We start from the raw sequence: 19,387 nt of genomic DNA, 5'->3' as shown, positions 1-19,387 counted from the left end.
CTTAGTATACACATACATACTATATATATATATATATATATATATATATATATATATATATATATATATATATATATGTGTGTGTGTGTGTGTGTGTGTGTGTGTGCGTGTGTGTGTGTGTGGTGAACGGTAACAATGGCACATGAAAGAATGGAACAGTATAAATTGCATAGGTAATAATGGTACAAGTGGAAAAAATGGCTCAACAGAAACTAATTATTTGGAATAAAATGTTATCTTATGATAAATTATTCAAGTTCATAATATATGAGAAAAAAAAACAGTTAAAATATGGATCTTTAAACGTAAACAGAATTTCACATCAACCTTTAATATCAGAATTTTTAAACTGAAATCTTAAGTTGTAACAGTCCTCGTAACACTTCGTTCAAGTTCTTTCGTTTGCTTTTTTTTTTATTTTTGTAGATCTGAATATATATTCACTTGTTTTATTTTTAGGTGACTCACCAATGGAGTCCTTTACTATCACTATACTCACAACAGCCTTTTCCTTCTGAATCGTTCTTATAAGTTTTCTTATAGATGGGTGCTGGTGACCAACAAGATGGTAAAATTTATTGTTCCATTCATCACATAACTTGTTAGTATTGACAAAGCCGTTTAGTGTACTACGTTCCATTTATTGAGGAAATCTTGCTTGAATACACAGAAAGGGAGGATCCATCTTGAGCGTAAATGTCATTTTTCAAAATAAGTTACTCGTGATCATCAACTCTACAGAAAAGGAAGGATCCATCTGGAACGCATGTGTCATTTTTTAAAATCAAGGTTATCCAGGGACTTGTGGGTACACTTCCATGGGTAGTGGGCAGCAAAAATTGTCTATCATTACAGATTCCTACCGTCCTAAGACTATTGCCACTGACAGGTTCTTCTGTAGTTTGGGTTAGATCTGCCATCTAAAATCCAATTGGGTAGCGTTACTTGCATATTACGTAAAGCTGTAGAAATCTTTGTATAGAGCCATGTATCTGTAGAAACGAGTAACCGCAGATTCATCAGAACCAAATGCAATTGGCAGTGTTTGGTCCATTGTTTAAGAACGAAAATTGTTTGGGCTCGGGAACAGCAGTTATTGTGCATTCTCAGGCAAGTTGCAGATCCTTAAGTACTTCAGGTACTGGTGGGTAGAGTTTTGATCTTTGGTTACGCAATGTTCTTTTTATGATGTTCTCACTTGAAAGTAATGCATTTCCTTCAGCTAGTAACTCGTCCAGGGGTATTGCTGTAAATCTGTCTAGGTTTATCTCTGCTGCCTTTTCTTCATTTTGTTGCTGCTTTAGTCACATAATCAGGAGCGTGGTGGTGGTAATTTGCGGGTGCAGGATCAGTCACATGATCATATCAATGCTGATGGTTAACGTGCCTTTACAAAAAGAAGTTCTCTTAACACATCTCCCTCTAATACTTTCTTACTGTCTGCTTGTATGCATGTACCCTTGGAAGTAAATTTTCTCTTCCCTTTATTACTCGCTACGATTAAATCAATCAATTAAATTAAAAACGATAATAAAATCTTAGTTAAGGAAGTCGCCTAAATTCATTGCACTTTAACATGACTTTCTGGAGGCTTATGGTTTAGGTTCGAATATTTTTTTTATTTTTTTATTCACTTACGATTTTTTTTTCTCGAAAGGGCTGATGGAGTCAATTTTAAGCACTGTCCTTTGTCGTTGAATTTTCGTCTAGGAACCGACAAAGCCCAAAAAATTCGTAATGTGAAATTGTGTGATTGCAGTTTAGAAATGGGTTTTGTGGTCGCATTTTAGAAATGGGTTTTGTATATCATTGAACACTGGGCATATAAAGTTATTAAAAATGCACAGATAGGTCACGTGGTAATCACTTTTACTAAAGTGATTTCGTCCTAATTACTAAAGTTCAGGGCAACGAGTGTTTTATCTTAATCACAGCTGCCTGGAGCCTCATAGAAAATCACAAAGCTGGATGATATCCTCAGGATTCGCTTCTTAAAAAAATAATTTACAATTCCCATTCAAAAGAAAAAAAAATAAGATTCAACTAATTTTCTCATTTCTTGTTTGTGCTGGCATAGTTGAGCTATCTATCTTTCATTGAGGTTTTTTATCCTTAATGGTAGGGTCCCTGCCAGCATGGTTTCTAGCCGTACAGGTGGTGGTTCGAATCACCACCCGGCCAGAAGCTGTTACCATAAAATGAATTCCAAGTGGATATGTATTCCCAAGATAGAATTCGGTATTAAATGCATTTCGTGGGTGATATTTACATATATATATATATATATATATATATATATATATATATATATATATATATATATATATATATATATATATATATATATATATATTCCGGTCACATCCAACTCTCTCCGTCATACCATGGTGAGAGGGGATTGCATGTGCCTGCATATTTATTTAAATAATTATTCGTAATTTTTGACGAGTCTCGGACCTTAGTATACACATACATACTATATATATATATATATATATATATATATATATATATATATATATATATATATATATATATATATATATATATATATGTGTGTGTGTGTGTGTGTGTGTGTGTGTGTGCGTGTGTGTGTGTGTGGTGAACGGTAACAATGGCACATGAAAGAATGGAACAGTATAAATTGCATAGGTAATAATGGTACAAGTGGAAAAAATGGCTCAACAGAAACTAATTATTTGGAATAAAATGTTATCTTATGATAAATTATTCAAGTTCATAATATATGAGAAAAAAAAACAGTTAAAATATGGATCTTTAAACGTAAACAGAATTTCACATCAACCTTTAATATCAGAATTTTTAAACTGAAATCTTAAGTTGTAACAGTCCTCGTAACACTTCGTTCAAGTTCTTTCGTTTGCTTTTTTTTTTATTTTTGTAGATCTGAATATATATTCACTTGTTTTATTTTTAGGTGACTCACCAATGGAGTCCTTTACTATCACTATACTCACAACAGCCTTTTCCTTCTGAATCGTTCTTATAAGTTTTCTTATAGATGGGTGCTGGTGACCAACAAGATGGTAAAATTTATTGTTCCATTCATCACATAACTTGTTAGTATTGACAAAGCCGTTTAGTGTACTACGTTCCATTTATTGAGGAAATCTTGCTTGAATACACAGAAAGGGAGGATCCATCTTGAGCGTAAATGTCATTTTTCAAAATAAGTTACTCGTGATCATCAACTCTACAGAAAAGGAAGGATCCATCTGGAACGCATGTGTCATTTTTTAAAATCAAGGTTATCCAGGGACTTGTGGGTACACTTCCATGGGTAGTGGGCAGCAAAAATTGTCTATCATTACAGATTCCTACCGTCCTAAGACTATTGCCACTGACAGGTTCTTCTGTAGTTTGGGTTAGATCTGCCATCTAAAATCCAATTGGGTAGCGTTACTTGCATATTACGTAAAGCTGTAGAAATCTTTGTATAGAGCCATGTATCTGTAGAAACGAGTAACCGCAGATTCATCAGAACCAAATGCAATTGGCAGTGTTTGGTCCATTGTTTAAGAACGAAAATTGTTTGGGCTCGGGAACAGCAGTTATTGTGCATTCTCAGGCAAGTTGCAGATCCTTAAGTACTTCAGGTACTGGTGGGTAGAGTTTTGATCTTTGGTTACGCAATGTTCTTTTTATGATGTTCTCACTTGAAAGTAATGCATTTCCTTCAGCTAGTAACTCGTCCAGGGGTATTGCTGTAAATCTGTCTAGGTTTATCTCTGCTGCCTTTTCTTCATTTTGTTGCTGCTTTAGTCACATAATCAGGAGCGTGGTGGTGGTAATTTGCGGGTGCAGGATCAGTCACATGATCATATCAATGCTGATGGTTAACGTGCCTTTACAAAAAAGAAGTTCTCTTAACACATCTCCCTCTAATACTTTCTTACTGTCTGCTTGTATGCATGTACCCTTGGAAGTAAATTTTCTCTTCCCTTTATTACTCGCTACAATTTCCATGATGTGGTTGTGGTAGGGCAAGTGATATTAATGGTGACGAAGGATCAAGGACAACCATTTAATAAACATTTGTTCTAGAGGCAACGTATTTATCTCCAGAATTCTAAAAAAAAAAAAAGCTAAATACAACGGGACGCAGGATAAGAGTTACTCTTGTTTTTCTCATTTTGGTAACTTTCTTAATTTAGAATTTTTGCCTTTCATTTTACTTGTGCCATTATCACCTAAATTCACACACACACATATATATATATATATATATATATATATATATATATATATATATATATATATATATATACATATATATATATATATACATATATATACATATATATATATATATATATATATATATATATATATATATATATATATATATATATATATGGCAATTGCATATTGTAAATAAACGATAAGTGCCGACATTAAACGTGCTAATTTAGGTTTAATTCTGCTGGTTACATAGTGTGGGGAGAAATGCCAGGATGGTCACATAAAGGAACAATTCCTTGAGAAGTCAATGCCTTATCAATTACCCCTTAACTACATGAGCATAGAAAATCCCGTAATGATAGAACCCCCAATTGGGAAAACCTCTGGAAACAATTAGTATCAGTAATGAAACTATTAGCCATCTCAAGGCTCAAGCTGCTGATCTCTAGGTATTTAGTTCAGTTGTCCATCAAATGCGACAAAGGCCGGGGATTAACTATAATACGGCTTTTGCCCAATAAATAACCCTTAAGAAATCTACATATCCCAATTATTTTATAAGTACAAAAACATCCTAAATGAATATTGTATGCCATGAACAAGTACATTAGAACTCAATGACCACTCCGATATGTACCGTATTTAATGCATCATTCGTCAGGAAATAATTATCGATCTCTGAATGTTTCTCTATACACAAGGTCCAACCTTCCATCGAAGATTCTAAATGTTCATGGAAAAAAATACTTTGGTCTGACTGTGGATATATTCAAAGCTTTCCTTTGCATAAAGATTATCCCAGTTCCGAGAGATTTTTTGTCGGTTCCTCTGCCGTATAAGAGGAATGACTTAATTTTCAACAATTAACATATGGTCATATAGTAAAATAATATTCTTTGAACGTAAAAGTGTAACAAAACAACTTTGCTTGTTTTAGTATTATTTATATGATATGGTACATCTGAACATACATAAATAAACTGTGTAATAACTATTTAAAATTATGGTTCAAATATAATGAATCGATTTTTCTGCTAAAATAAACATATATCTATACATTACCTATGTGAAAAAACCAGATGATTTATTGTTATTTAATTGATTAGTTTTAAGTTTTATGATATAAAGCCAGAAACATTACTGAACTATATTCCAATAAATCATATATGAAATATATTCTCATGCGGTAAAAGATAAGATTTCTTGTCGAAAATATCACAGATTATATAAACAGACACTGTGATTAAGATACAATAAGATAAATTTACTTAGGATAATGCGAGACCAGATAAAATATTGCCTTGTTTTTAAATAATTTGGTTATTTAAATGGATTTAATAAAATGATGAAGGTTACTTGGCACAAGAAATTAAACACTTTGAATTAAACTTGGACCACAATAAAAATTATTCTAACAATAAGAAAATATAATCATATCCACAATTTACCCACTTTTAATCATAAGCCGGCGTTACGCTGAACTTTATCCTTTACTTGAAATTTCAACTAATTCACCATAATACCGTATTGAGGTAGGAATGTTAGCACACTTTACACGGTAGCCTAAACAGTAAACCTTGGTGAAGGGTCTTCGCTGCAAGTCTCTTCAGCCTCTCAACTGCTGATGATAGCAAGGTATTATCTCAAATGATTTCCAGGTAGACGGAGTTAAAAGTAAAGATTAGCGGTGTTTATGGTCTAGCTAAAGAAGCTTAATTACAGTAATATACATAAGCTTAGCACCTATCTATTATGCAATAGAGTGCCCGCAAACTTATTTTGCGGAGTGAGCAGTTAGGAACCTGGCTTCTAAGCCTTCAACTTTACCGCCGTTCCCACTTCATTTCTTCCATGTGGCTGTTCAACTTATTTCAGTTTCTACTTTAAGTGTAATTAAGGTCTCGCCCGTAACAATAGTTTAGATTATCTAACCTAACCTTACCTTTCATTTCATTAAATGACCAGTTTCTTTCCTGATATTTGAAACGAAATGAGGTCAGAAACACATGGAATCTTCTTAATCAAAATGGAAATTCACATTAATGTTGAAAGTAGCAATGATCGAGATTTATACATGGAATTTCCCTATATCCTATACACAAAATGTAGCTTATCATTTCATCTTTCGTTGAATTTTTCGATGGAAATACAGCACACATGTCTACTAAATGCTAGATAAAAGAATAAACCTTGTAATTTAATACAAGATACAACATTATACAAAATACAGCGAAGATACTAATAGTCTCTAACATGGTATCATTTGGAGCAGATTACCAGTTTTAGAAAACTCCTCAAGTCTAACGTAGATGCTGAAAGCAAATGGACTATTTAATAAGGGAGGGTAAAGGCCTATGTCTGAAATTCAAACTTTTTTTCTTGTGTAATGCAAAAGAATTACTGCTTATTTATAGTCAGGCCATATAGTAGCGATTACTGTACTTTAATCTCTTTCAAAGACCATTTATATTGTTTGCATGAACACACGACTGCCCTAACACGTTCTTCAGCTGTGATATAACTTCTCACAATTAACCTGAGTACGATAAATGGTTTAATTGGCTTACAAGATCAAGAAATATTTGAAATATAAAGCATTCTATAAGATTTCAAGCATAAAAAGTTGAGCTATGTTTTAGAAATCGATTCTGCGTGGATTGCCAGACGACGAGAATACTCTGCTATCAGACCAGGAATTCGAACTGCCAACTTGGACCACATTGGTTGTGACGTCACCTCTGCTGCCTGAAATTAAGATTAAAGAATAAAGAACAAAATTTGACATTGCAAGATATTAAATATTGATTCATGGTTGCTATGAGCTGGTGGGAACCACGTCTTTCTCATGATAATTAGACATAGTACAGGAAATTTTAAGGTTGATCCTGACACAGCTACAAGCTACAGAGCTTTTCAAAAACAAGTTCATATCTACTATCATGACTTGTTTATATTCTTGTTTTAATCATGGAATTACTTTTTACTTATCACTACAGTAGATTCTTAAGGCCATGTGGTTGCCTTTTTTAACATAAAACTCATGTTTGCCACGACCCCTTACGTCACGTAATTCCTTACTTTTCCCAATTTAACTGTCATTCTTTTGGAGATATGGCCAAATATCTTGATACAATGGCAACTCGTGTGCTATTCAAAAAATGTGTTGCCTTTTCCCCACTATCAAATAAAAATATTTTCAATTAGGTAATAAACTTGGGAATAAATACATAGAAATTTTGAAAGAAATTTTACGAAGAAAACGCTTTTCCAAAAAGGGCTTAAAGTCTGTATCTAAGACATAAGATATCTTCACAATAGCGATTGGAAAGAATAATGACAATCTGATAATGCAGATAATAACCTTCTAACTAGCATGTAGATGCCTATTATAATGTAAAATTCAGAGATATGTCATAACGCAAATGGGTCTCATGTAATTTTTGTTAAAGTAATTTATTCATAAGTATGAATCATCAACGGGGTATTTACATATATTGATTAGTATGTAATGGCGTAGAAGCCAGTTAGAGACTTCACGCCAGGAATATTTTCACTTACGCGAATCGCTTAATTAGGATCGAAAATTATTGCAAAAGTTACAGAAAGTCATATAGACAGTAAGGTAAAAAATACAATTTCATCAGACGTCTAAAATAGTAGGATCACGAGTTCTACATTTGGATTGCTTTGCTTCCTCTGCCTCTTCCAGGGAGCTCCCACCCTTACCCCAAGACACAAATGTCCAGGACATACTGTACAAACTCCCATCCCTCCGCAGCAACAGGTAAGGATTTATGAACGTATGACCTGTTCTAATTACTGATTCTACCTCGATGGCAAATTCTTCTGCTCCAAACCAGGTGACAAGCTGACCCTGTGGTGACGAAGTGAAGGACATTTCTGAAGAAGAGGACAATCATCTCATGTACCATCGCAGCAGTACCTACATGTCAGTTGTCTCAGTTGTTCAATTAGAATCATATCTACTCCTCTAATGACTGCACGAAGCCGCCTGTGCCTGGAATCTAAGCAAGTCAAGAGGAAGACGTTCTTGGGCCTCTGATTCAGGCACAAGGGCACAGTTGGCTCTTGGGTCTCCATAAAAGGTTTTGGGCAGAGGAATTCCCACTTCTCTCTATGCGTGCGAGCAAATATTTGCCTCAGCTAGCAGCGATACTATCGCTAGAGTTATTGGGTCCATTGATTGGCCAGATAGTACTAAATTTGATTTCATTATTAGTGAAGACTGAGCAGCCTGTCCCTGATATATCATATTCTTGTAAAATTTATATGAAATCCCAAGCAGACTGGAATGGGATTTTGCATGATCTTTTGTGCTTGAATTGGTCACAATTATATAATAGTGTAGATCCTGTTGTCCCTTTGAATGAGAATCTAGTCAACATAATTGATAGGCGTATCCCTTCTCGTGTGCTAAGGTACCGAATGAAGGACAAACCGTGGTTCAATGATGATTGTAGACGTGCTTATTTGGAGAAGCAGGAGGCCTATCACCTTTGGAAGGGTAACAGATCAGATTTGACCTGGAACAACTATACTCAGCTTCGAGCTTTTGCTCAGAGAGTTTATGCCTCAACTGAAAAGGAGTACAATTTAATCATAAAAGAAACCCTCTCTGGTACAACTCAGGAACATAAATGGTGGTCTACCCTTAAATCTGCACTCTTTGGTGTAGATGCAACAGTTCCTCCTTTACTTAAACCAGATGGCTCAGTCACTCATTGTCCAAAGGAAAAGGCAACCCTTTTGGCTGATGTTTTTGACAGTAAACAGAGTAATGAAAAACTTGAACTTCCTCATTCCTGTTTTCCTGAGGCTAAACTAACTAGTTTAGCTTTTCGATCTCGTGAGATTAAAGCTCTGTTGATGGACCTTGATTCTTACGGAGGTGTAGACCCTAATGGTATTTTTCCTTTGTTTTTTATAAAGACAGCAGATTTCTTAGCTCCAAAGTTATCTGTTATTTTACGCAAGTTAGCAAGAAGAGGAGCTTTTAGCACTTGTTGGAGAATTGGTAATGTTACTCCTCTATGTAAATGTGTTTGTGGTAGCTCAAGTCCCACTGATTACCGCCCAATTTCCATAACTCCCATATTATCTAAAGTTTTTGAACGTCTTCTGGCAAAACGTCTTAATAGGTTTGCTGAAGGTAATCATCTATTCCCTAGTTTGCAATTTGGTTTTCGGAAAGGCCTTGGAGCATGTGATGCCCTTCTTACTATCTCCGATGCAGTATAGAAATCCCTTGATTGTGGTCGGGAAGTTCGTATGATTGGCCTTGATTTTAGTGCTGCCTTTGACCGTGTTAATCATGAGGCCCTTGTTTTCAAACTGAAACAGTTGGGAGTGGGTGGGTCGTTTCTTAGCATTATTATTGATTTTTTAAGTAGTAGATCTCAAAGAGTTGTTGTTGATGGGCACCATAGTGAGTATAGGAATGTGATATCCGGTGTTCCACAGGGTAGTGTTCTTGGCCCATTACTTTTCATACTATATACACATGACATGTGGTTTGGCCTAGAAAATAAGCTTGTTGCATATGCAGATGATGCTACTCTCTTTGCATCAATTCCATCCCCTGAATGTAGATCTGGGGTTGGTGAATCCCTTAATAGAGATTTAGCTAAAATTAGTGCATGGTGCAAATTATGGGGTATGAAGTTGAATCCTAACAAAACTCAAAGTATGATTGTAAGTAGGTCAAGGACGGTGGCTCCTCAACATCCGGATCTCAGTATTGATAATGTTTCTTTAAATTTGTATGACTCTTTCAAAATTTTAGGCGTGATTCTTGACAGCAAATTTACTTTTGAGAAACATATAAGGTCTGTGTCTTCTTCAATTGCACAAAAAATTGGCTTATTGAGAAAGTCTTTCAAGATATTCGGTGATCAATCTATTCTGAAGAAGTGTTTTAATTCTTTTATTCTACCTTGTTTTGAGTATTGTTCTCCTGTCTGGTCTTCAGCTGCTGATTCTCATCTTAATTTGTTGGACAGAAACTTACGGTCTATTAAATTTCTTATTCCTGATCTAGATATTAATCTCTGGCACCGTCGATCAATTAGTTCATTATGCATGCTGCATAAGATTTTTCATAACTCTGACCATCCTTTACATTCAGATCTCCCTGGACAATTCTATCCTGTTCGTAATACTAGGCAGGCAGTTAATTCTAATAGCCAGGCCTTCTCCATCATAAGACTCAATACTACGCAGTACTCTAGAAGTTTTATTCCAGCTGTTACCAAGTTGTGGAATGATCTTCCTAATCGGGTTGTTGAATCAGTAGAACTTCAAAAGTTCAAAGTTGGAGCAAATGCTTTTTTGTTGACCAGGCGGACATGAGTCTTTTTATAGTTTATATATGACATATTTGTTGTTGACGTTGTTAATAGTTTATATATGATATATCTCTTTTGACATTACTTTTTTTAGAATGATTTATTGTTAATTTGTTCTCTTCAGTTATTTATTTCCTTATTTCCTTTCCTCACTGGGCTATTTTTCCCTATTGGAGCCCCTGGGCTTATAGCATCTTGCTTTTCCAATTAGGGTTGTAGCTTGGATAGTAATAATAATAATAATAATAATAATTGGATCTCTCTGATTATGGCTCTTTTTTCCTTTACCTACACATACGTAAAATAGTCTGACATATTCTTACAGCATTCTCCTCTTCCCATGCACCTGACAACACTAGGGTAACTGAAAAATCTTTCTTCATTCAAGGGGTTAACTACTGCACTACAATTTTTCGGTGGCTATTTTCCTCTTGGTAAGGGTAGAAGACTCCTTACCTATGGTAAGCAGCTCTTTTAGGAAAATGGAACTCCAAAATCAATCCATTATTCTCTAGACTTGGGTAGTGCTGTAGCCTCTGTATCATGGTGTTTCACTGTCTTGAGTTAAGAGTTCTCTTGCTTGAGGGCACACTCAGACACGGTATTCTATCTCTTTCCTTATTTCCTTTCCTCACAGGGCTACTTATTGATGTCAGTGGACATTAATTAATCATTCCTACTTCGCACAAAAATTTATGGTAAGTATCCCTGTTGTTCCGAGTGCCATACTTTAAGTAGAATTGGTAAGTCTCAAAAACAGAAAGAATCATTCGTTCCTATAAATCTTTCATCCAGCTCGCAACTGGGGCCTGAATTTTCATTTAATACCTACCTTTGTATGCCTTCGTGGACCATCGTTTGCAGTGCCCCCGCCCATACAATCTCTCTCTTTCTCTCTCTGCACCTCTGAAATTTGTCCCATTGTCACTCCTCATCAGCTTCATGTCAACTCTTCTGTTTATAAATCATCTTAGGGCGTTCATGAAAGCAAAAATGTAAAATGAGCCATTTCTAGACGTTGTGCACGTGATGCAAGGCAAGAGAATAGGACACCATATACCTTTACTTCTGGTCTACCTTCTTTTATAATGTGTTGACCAAATTATTTCACACACGTGAAAATAGTCTGGAGCTGGGATCACACTATTAGAGGGTATATCAGCCATCCTTTGTTCCATTAGCAGGTCCTCCTTTTTTTGCAGGTAATGCATTGACACTATACACTACAGTGATATATATTCTCATTAGTGGCCCAGCACTTGTTTTTTTAGCATGGGAAAGACATTGGTGAATATCCTTCATGATCAGTGATGCTATGTGACTTGAAGAATAACTGGGTGCGTCAGGGATTGGGAAATTTTAGCTGCCTGAATTCGTCCTTGAATTATCAAAAGACTAGTCTGAATAAATGAAAGGGCCAAGGCCACGGTTTGTACAATAATTTGTCACACTCAGCCTCGTGTATCCCTTTGATTCTGTATGTTTCAATTCTTCTTGATTTTTTTTTCTGTACGAACTTGACGATGACTACGTTGGCTTTGACAAGTTCACCGATATCAAATGGAGTCCCATTTACAGATTCCGTCTTGAGAAAGGTGAAGAGTATTCTGTACCAGGTTACATTCCTTTTGAGTCTATGACAAAACAAATAGCTAAGCAGATACTCATAGCATTGTCAGATTCTTTCAAATCTACAGATATAGCAAAACTCGCTTCTGGACCATCCTTGTAAACTTTGTGTTAAATACCATGTAATGACTCTTACATGGGCTACATCTGGTGGTACCTGCCGTGCATATCCTTTCGTTGGCAACCTGTAGTATTTTTCATTGCACAGCATTATGCCTTCTGGATGGCTTGGAATTTGTTGCTGGAATGCACTTGAGTACTGGCCTTGAAATGCATGTGAATTCACAAGGACAATTTACGAAAGGTTGTTGGTTTTCCTCCACAGGCATGAACTTCAAGTCTTCTTTTTGAGTACCCTGTCTTCTTGAGTGCTTCCTTTGTCTTTTTCACTTGAGTCCATTTTAATTATCTTGATGGCTGCCCCCCATAGGTTATGAATTTTGTAACTGAATTCACTTCCTGGAGTAATATCTTATTAAGAGGGACTTTTCTGTTTGCAGTGATTGTCCAACCATGTTCTCGGAACAAGGGACCATTTACAGCGAAACCCAAACGTGGTTAAGTGTTAAAAGTATTGTAGAAGTTATCAGAATATACAAGTACTTTCTGACCCAGTATGTAAACAGATGAAGTGGGATCATAGAGCTAGTTGAAAACCGGTTCTATGGGTGTTTGTATGAAATGCCTCAGATTCTAATATAATTTGCCTGGATATATTCATCGAATAACTTTTGGATATTGGGACGTTCACAAAATATTTTGTACTGCACACATACTTTTAGTGAGTTTGTCGACAGAATAGTATTACAGCAACCAATGTAGATTTTTATATGAATAGTTTGAAAGTGTATATATAGCAATTTAACGTATTGTGCATTTAACCTTGGATAGGTACGGTCCTCGGACACCCCTTTAAGGGTATACTCGGACGCGAACGACCCCGACACCAAAAAAAATTCTTGAAAAATCAGTTTTTGCAGTAACCTCCTTTTTTCTTTTGCCAAAAAAAAACTTCAATGAATGCTTAAAACAACTGTAAAGATAAATACTACTCATCTGCAGAAAAACTATTTATTATAAATATTTTAAAAAATTAAGTAGAAAAAAAAAAGACCTGACATAAAAATTCATAAAAAAAAAGTTTATACATATATTCACAAATCCTTTTAGGAATTGATTCTTGAATGTTTAGGACACATCTTGATGTATTTTGGATGAAGTCAGACCCATGGAGGTGAAGATCTGAAATGAGAAAAAAAGGGTAACTTTTTTTGGCCAAAAAAAATTGTCCAAATTTCATGAATTTTTTTGGGTACCCAAATGAAATAGGAAGTGGCTAATTTTTTTAGGGAATAAACATATGTTATCCTAAAATAGAAATATGTAAAAAAATCTTCATTATTTTGTAAATTACATTTATATCAGGGGCCATATCTAAAGGTAATTTTTTGAGTACTTGGAAATTTCGTAAAAAAATACATATATTTAATATATAATATGATATTTATGCAGGTAAAAATATACCAAAATATCACAAATTCTATAGGGAACAAGAATATATATAGATAGGGCAGCTTACGCTTCGGATATGTCCACAAAATGGCCGCCAACCACACTGACTCAGACTCCCTAATCTGCCACTTGAAATGTAGGAAGGGTATGTCAATTTCAAGGTGTTATTTACTAATCTAATTATTATTGGATATGCATAAAAATTGTATGGTGGGTTGCTGGATAATTGTCGATTATTTTACGACTATAAAATTAAAATTCTGACCCAAAAAATTTTTTTTGAAGGGAAATAAAATCGAAAAAAAAAATGTAAAACAATATTTTAGCTAAAAAAATTTGATGATATTCAATCAAAAAAAAAGTAAACAAAATTTTCCGACAAATAAACATCTAGAGGAATCATTACTCTGTGATAGTTCCTTAGTACGTAGTAATTTTGAAAGAATTGGGAAAAAACGAAAAAATGGCAATCACCGGAAAATCGAACACATACCTATATATACGCCATATCTGGCTAAATAAAAGATAGGCATGGGTAGCCAGATCATCTAGAAACACTTACCAACACTATAAAAATATAAGTTTTGCGACACTACTTGCCAATTCCTTACGGTAACATGACTAAGCAAAAAAATGCAAAACAAATAAAAAGGGGCACTCGTGGAAAAATGGCCATTCTAATATACGGCATTTCAGAAAAAAAAAATTTCAGCCACGTGCTAGGCAAACCATCAAGGCATATTTTCCGACAAATAAACATATAAATGAAATATTACTCTGTGATAGTTCCTTAGTACGTAGTAATTTTGAAAGAAATGGGAAAAAACAAAAAAATGGCAATCACAGGAAAATCGAACACATACTTATATATACGCCATATCTGGCTAAAAAAAAAATAGGCATGGGTAGCCAGATCATCTAGAAACACTTTCCAACACTATAAAAATATAAGTTTTGCGACACTACTTGCCAATTCCTTACGGTAACATGACTAAGCAAAAAAATGCAAAACAAATAAAAAGGGGCACTCGCGGAAAAATGCCCAACATTCTAATATACGGCATCTCAGATAAAAAAAAAAGACATGCACGTGTTAGCCCAACCATCAAGGCACACTCTAACACATAAACATGAAAAAAAAATCAATAATATACGGCAATTCCTTACTACGTAGTAAATTTTTACAAATATTGAAAAAAAACAGAAATTGGCAACCGCAGTTAAATACCCAATATACCAATAACTACGTCGTATCTGACAAAAACAAAATCACGCATGGGTAGCCAGATCATCTAGACACACTTTCCAACATTAAAAAAGCAAAAGTTTTACGACACTATTTCGCAATATCTTACGGAAAAATGACTTGGCAAAAAAATTTAAAAAAATTAAAAAGGGACACTCGCGGTAAAATGCCCGACATTCTAATATACGACATCTCAGATAAAAAAAAAGACATGCACGTGTTAGCCCAACCATCAAGGCACACTTTCTAACACATAAACATGAAAAAAAAATGAATAATATACGGCAATTCCTTACTACGTAGTAATTTTTACAAATATTGAAAAAAAAACAGAAATTGGTAACCGCAGTTAAATACCCAATATACCAATAACTACGTCGTATCTGACAAAAACAAAGTCATGCATGGGTAGCCAGATCATCTAGACACACTTTCCAACACTAAACAAGCAAAAGTTTTACGACACTATTTGGCAATATCTTACGGAAAAATGACTTGGCAAAAAAATGAAAAAAAATGAAAAAGGGGCACTCGCGGTAAAATGGTCCTCGTGGTGATGAACGACATTTTAACTAAAAAAAAAAACATGCACATGGTAGCCAAACAATCCACCAAGACTTTCCACAACTGATAACCTATACAAGTTGCACCATTCTACGACAATTTCATAATACGTAATAACTTTGATAATTATGCAAACTACCTCAGAAGGGTAAACTCGGACGCGAACGACCCCGACGCGTCTCAGAAATCGGGGAAGGAGTACAGCTACAGCAATGCACATCTGGACACTACTAGAGCGTGTAGGGGAGACACCTCCTGCAGGTCGATCACCCACAAATTCAGTCACAGGGGTGAGTCACGTGAGAAAAACCTGTTTTTTTTTGACGCTCGGGGTCGCAAACGACCCACCGTACCTATCCAGGGTTAAGGAAGTCAACACAAAAGTTTTAATAGTGGCGTGGTCTTTAGAATATATATTCAGTTGGGAAATACAACTGTTCATGTTACAATTTTTGTTTCTTTTTAATTTCATTGAGTAGCATTAACAGTTCGTCCAAGCTACATAGCAGATCCATCAAATAGTGAAAAGGAAAAAAGACGATCAACTAGCAAAGCCTACAATGCTTAATAATATCTTTCTTATCAAAGGTGAACACGAAAAAACCCCCAAAATATAGCTATAAATTATTTAACAACATAAAAGAAAAACCACAATGAAAGCATTAAATACTATCTTTCACAAATTGTCTGTCAAGTCTACTGTATAACATAGGTTAATAACTAAAAATTTAAATATTATTTGAGAAGTTGATTAGATATTACCTTAGACCTGCTGTAGTACGAAAAATTCAGGTTTTGAAAACCCTGAAAAGCTTTTAGCACCACAAATGTGAGAATATCTGATGAAAATATTGAACATTGATGCATTTCTTATGAGAATTATCCTCATTTTGCTGAAGATAATTCAATTTGCACGACCTATTGTGTCTTAAATTAATAATCATCAGGTGATCGGTGCTAATATTATTTTGAATAAGACAGAACTTACCTTCTTAACAGCGAACTCAATAGCCAACTCTTGAAGTACTGGGGCTGAATACTTCTTTGCAAGGAAGATGATTTCTGGGGCGTTGATGGGCGTGAGGTCAGCTGCCAAATGGTATTCACAAGTCCTGGCTAATCCAGTCACGCCATGGCGGATGCTGCCCACAAGTAAAGCTCGGGAAAGTTTGTCGACTTCATTACATTCACCTGTGAACAATTTAGAGACCTAAAAGTGGCAATTGATGTGAATTGTTATTAAAGGGATGGAGATTGATGTGCAAAAGGGAAACCATATTGCTTCAGTTTTTTTTTTATTAATTTTGATATAGAAATATTAAAATGCCGTCTTCTAAATAATTTATAGATATCTTTAACGCTATAAAAAACTGATTTTTCGTTTGTAGGCTTTATAACAAATTGCCATTTGATGCAAGTCATTTCTGTTTTACCTTTAAGAAATCGTCTATTTCACAAAATGTATGTTTGTGTAAAATGGCATAAAGTCTTACTATTAATATTATACTGTATTTTTCTTGTGGTATAATTAGTTAAAATTGACTAAGCATTAAAAAACAAACCTGTATAAATCCAATCCAGTATTGCACTAGTAACAGAAGCAGACATGTTAACAAATATCTTCGGTCTCTGAGACTGGAAATCAAGCTCGGAGAAATCATTAGTCTTCGTAGGGCCACAAGCTTTAGTTGATGGTGACTGACATGGTATCGTGAAGTCTTCTACGCTGTCACCAGGTTTGTCGTCATGATATAATCGCCTCCTGGGGCTAGGAGTGCCAATGAGTGGTGTTCTCCTCAGCTGCTGCATTTTGTTTGCCGAAATCTTATGAATTGTTGGACTGATCGGTGGCTTCAGGCGTTTACTTGGAGATAGTGTCCTAAGCATGCCGATAGAACTTCTCCTGCGAGGCAGTGTCCTTTTAGACATGGATAACTGATCGGGTGTTCTTGTTTTCTTTGAAGGGGAACTTTTACCTATTGTAGGAGAGTAAATGTTTGATATTCTCTTAGGTGTTTGGGAGTGAAGTGTTCTCCTGGGCGATGAAGGAGAATTTTTCATTTGGATATTGCTTATTGGTGAAAATGGTCCTTTTTTGGGTGAAGTTACTGTTGACATCTGGGATATTCTGTAGGGAGTGGGCTTTCTAGGCGTTTCGGTGTTTTTTCGGTGTGCAGGTTGCCTGTTTTCGAAAGCTGGTGATGTAAATTTAGGAGTACCTGCCACTGGTGAAGAATATATCTTATCCTTCGAAGTACTCTGCTGAAGGAAATGCTCAGGAGATGATGCTCTTGAACTACACGACTGATATCCCGATGATATGCTGCCAAATGTGCTGTTAATTGGAGTTTCTGGCTTTGCGTGGATCAAATAATCTTTATCACATTTTGTTTCGTCCTCGGAACTTTCATTCTCCCATTTAATCATCTTTTTATCAGGAGTTGCAGTAAAAGTCAGCTGCCGTTTTTTTCCTGCTGAAAGTCTTTGGAGAAGATCAGACCTTTGACACAAAACCGCCAAATGTACAGGAAGTTTAATACCATCACTTGTGATAATATCGGCATCACTATAACTTCCTCTTTTCAGTAAAGCTCTCATGTCTTTCGAAAGGCTTTCCACACCTCCCACAGCTGTTGTCATATCACACCCCTTCACCACAAACCTAATTTTCGCCATTAACTGATCATTTTTAAGTAGCCGGAACACTTTAAGACCAGCTCTTGCGATCAATATACCTTTCCAGGTCATATCTTTTTTAGAAAGCCGTGGAAGGGGTTTTTCGTGTGGTTCGTTGCCCTGTACTTTACTGTAAACTTCAATGTCGGGCATATTGACATTGCAACTGTTACACTTCAAAACGATTCCAATGTCCCGATTGAAAGGGTCCTCCTCCCCTTCGTTGGCATTTTCTGTGCCAAAGGGAGACAGTGTTAAGCTCCATCGAGAACTGAAATTATTCACTTTAAGCGGAAACTCTTCTGTGAAGGTCTGATCAAAATCGGTGTATGTTGAAAAATTCGGAATGTTCAGATTAAAAATTACTTCCGCATAGTCCTCTACGAACTGCATCTTGTTATCAATAGCCTACAAATTAAGATTTTATTAGGAAAGTAACATTACAAAAATTATGTAAAGTGGATATAGAAATAGTTATAATCAAATAAATCGTCTTGTTTAAGATTGTAGGTTAACTTATGGGTAATAACAGGTGAATTTTCACTAGCCGTGTATTCCAAGGTCTTCACTGAATGTTCTTTACATCGGAATAAAATATTAGAAATAAAACTGAAATACAAACTTTTGACTTGCTTCTCTTTCGTAATGCTGATAGTACAAATTAGGTGTTTTGGGGTATCAGTTTAAACATTTTATGAAATTCATCAAACTATAAAGTAATGTGTTTTAAAGGTTAATTATGAAGTAACATATTAATCATACACTAAAATGTCGAACTTACCAAATCCATTTTTTTTTTTTTTTTTTTTTTTTTTGTATTTTACACTAACTTTATTCTACCTAATATCACAAACAACCAAAAATAATAGCTACTGGCTTCGGTTGGTTACAGTAGTGCGTCAAACATGCAAAAGTAATATCCACACCAAGAGGTTCGTGCAGGTATTATTATTATTATTATTATTATTATTATTATTATTATTATTATTATTATTATTATTATCATTAATTGCTAAGCTACAACCCTAGTTGGAAAAGCAGGACGCTATAAGCCCGGAAGCTCCAACAGGGAAAATAGCCCAGTGAGGAAAGGAAACAAGGAAAAATAAAATATTTCAAGAAGAGTAACAACATTTAAGATAAACATTTCCTGTTTAAACTATGAAAAACTTTAACAAAAAAAAAGAGGAAG

At 35.1% G+C, this 19,387-nt stretch overlaps 1 protein-coding gene across 2 annotated transcripts in view; it reads right to left on the bottom strand.

Moving 5' to 3' along the window:
• Nucleotides 1-6,319: 6,319 nt before the first annotated feature.
• Nucleotides 6,320-19,387, bottom strand: part of LOC137656227 (uncharacterized) — a 19,750-nt gene continuing 6,682 nt past the window's right edge. For both annotated transcript variants that reach the window (XM_068390399.1, XM_068390397.1), the window contains exons 2-4: nucleotides 17,082-18,603; nucleotides 16,508-16,710; nucleotides 6,320-6,948 (exon numbers count right to left, since the gene is read on the bottom strand). In XM_068390399.1, coding sequence (XP_068246500.1) covers nucleotides 6,832-6,948; nucleotides 16,508-16,710; nucleotides 17,082-18,588 — 1,827 coding nt within the window. In that variant the 5' untranslated portion in view covers nucleotides 18,589-18,603 and the 3' untranslated portion in view covers nucleotides 6,320-6,831. The remainder of the gene's footprint in view (nucleotides 6,949-16,507; nucleotides 16,711-17,081; nucleotides 18,604-19,387) is intronic.

Source organism: Palaemon carinicauda, chromosome 1 (genome assembly GCF_036898095.1).
Source record: "Palaemon carinicauda isolate YSFRI2023 chromosome 1, ASM3689809v2, whole genome shotgun sequence".
NCBI classification, from domain to species: Eukaryota; Metazoa; Arthropoda; class Malacostraca; order Decapoda; family Palaemonidae; genus Palaemon; species Palaemon carinicauda.
Note: the sequence above shows the minus strand (reverse complement) of the source record. Positions and strands in the feature narration are given on the sequence as shown.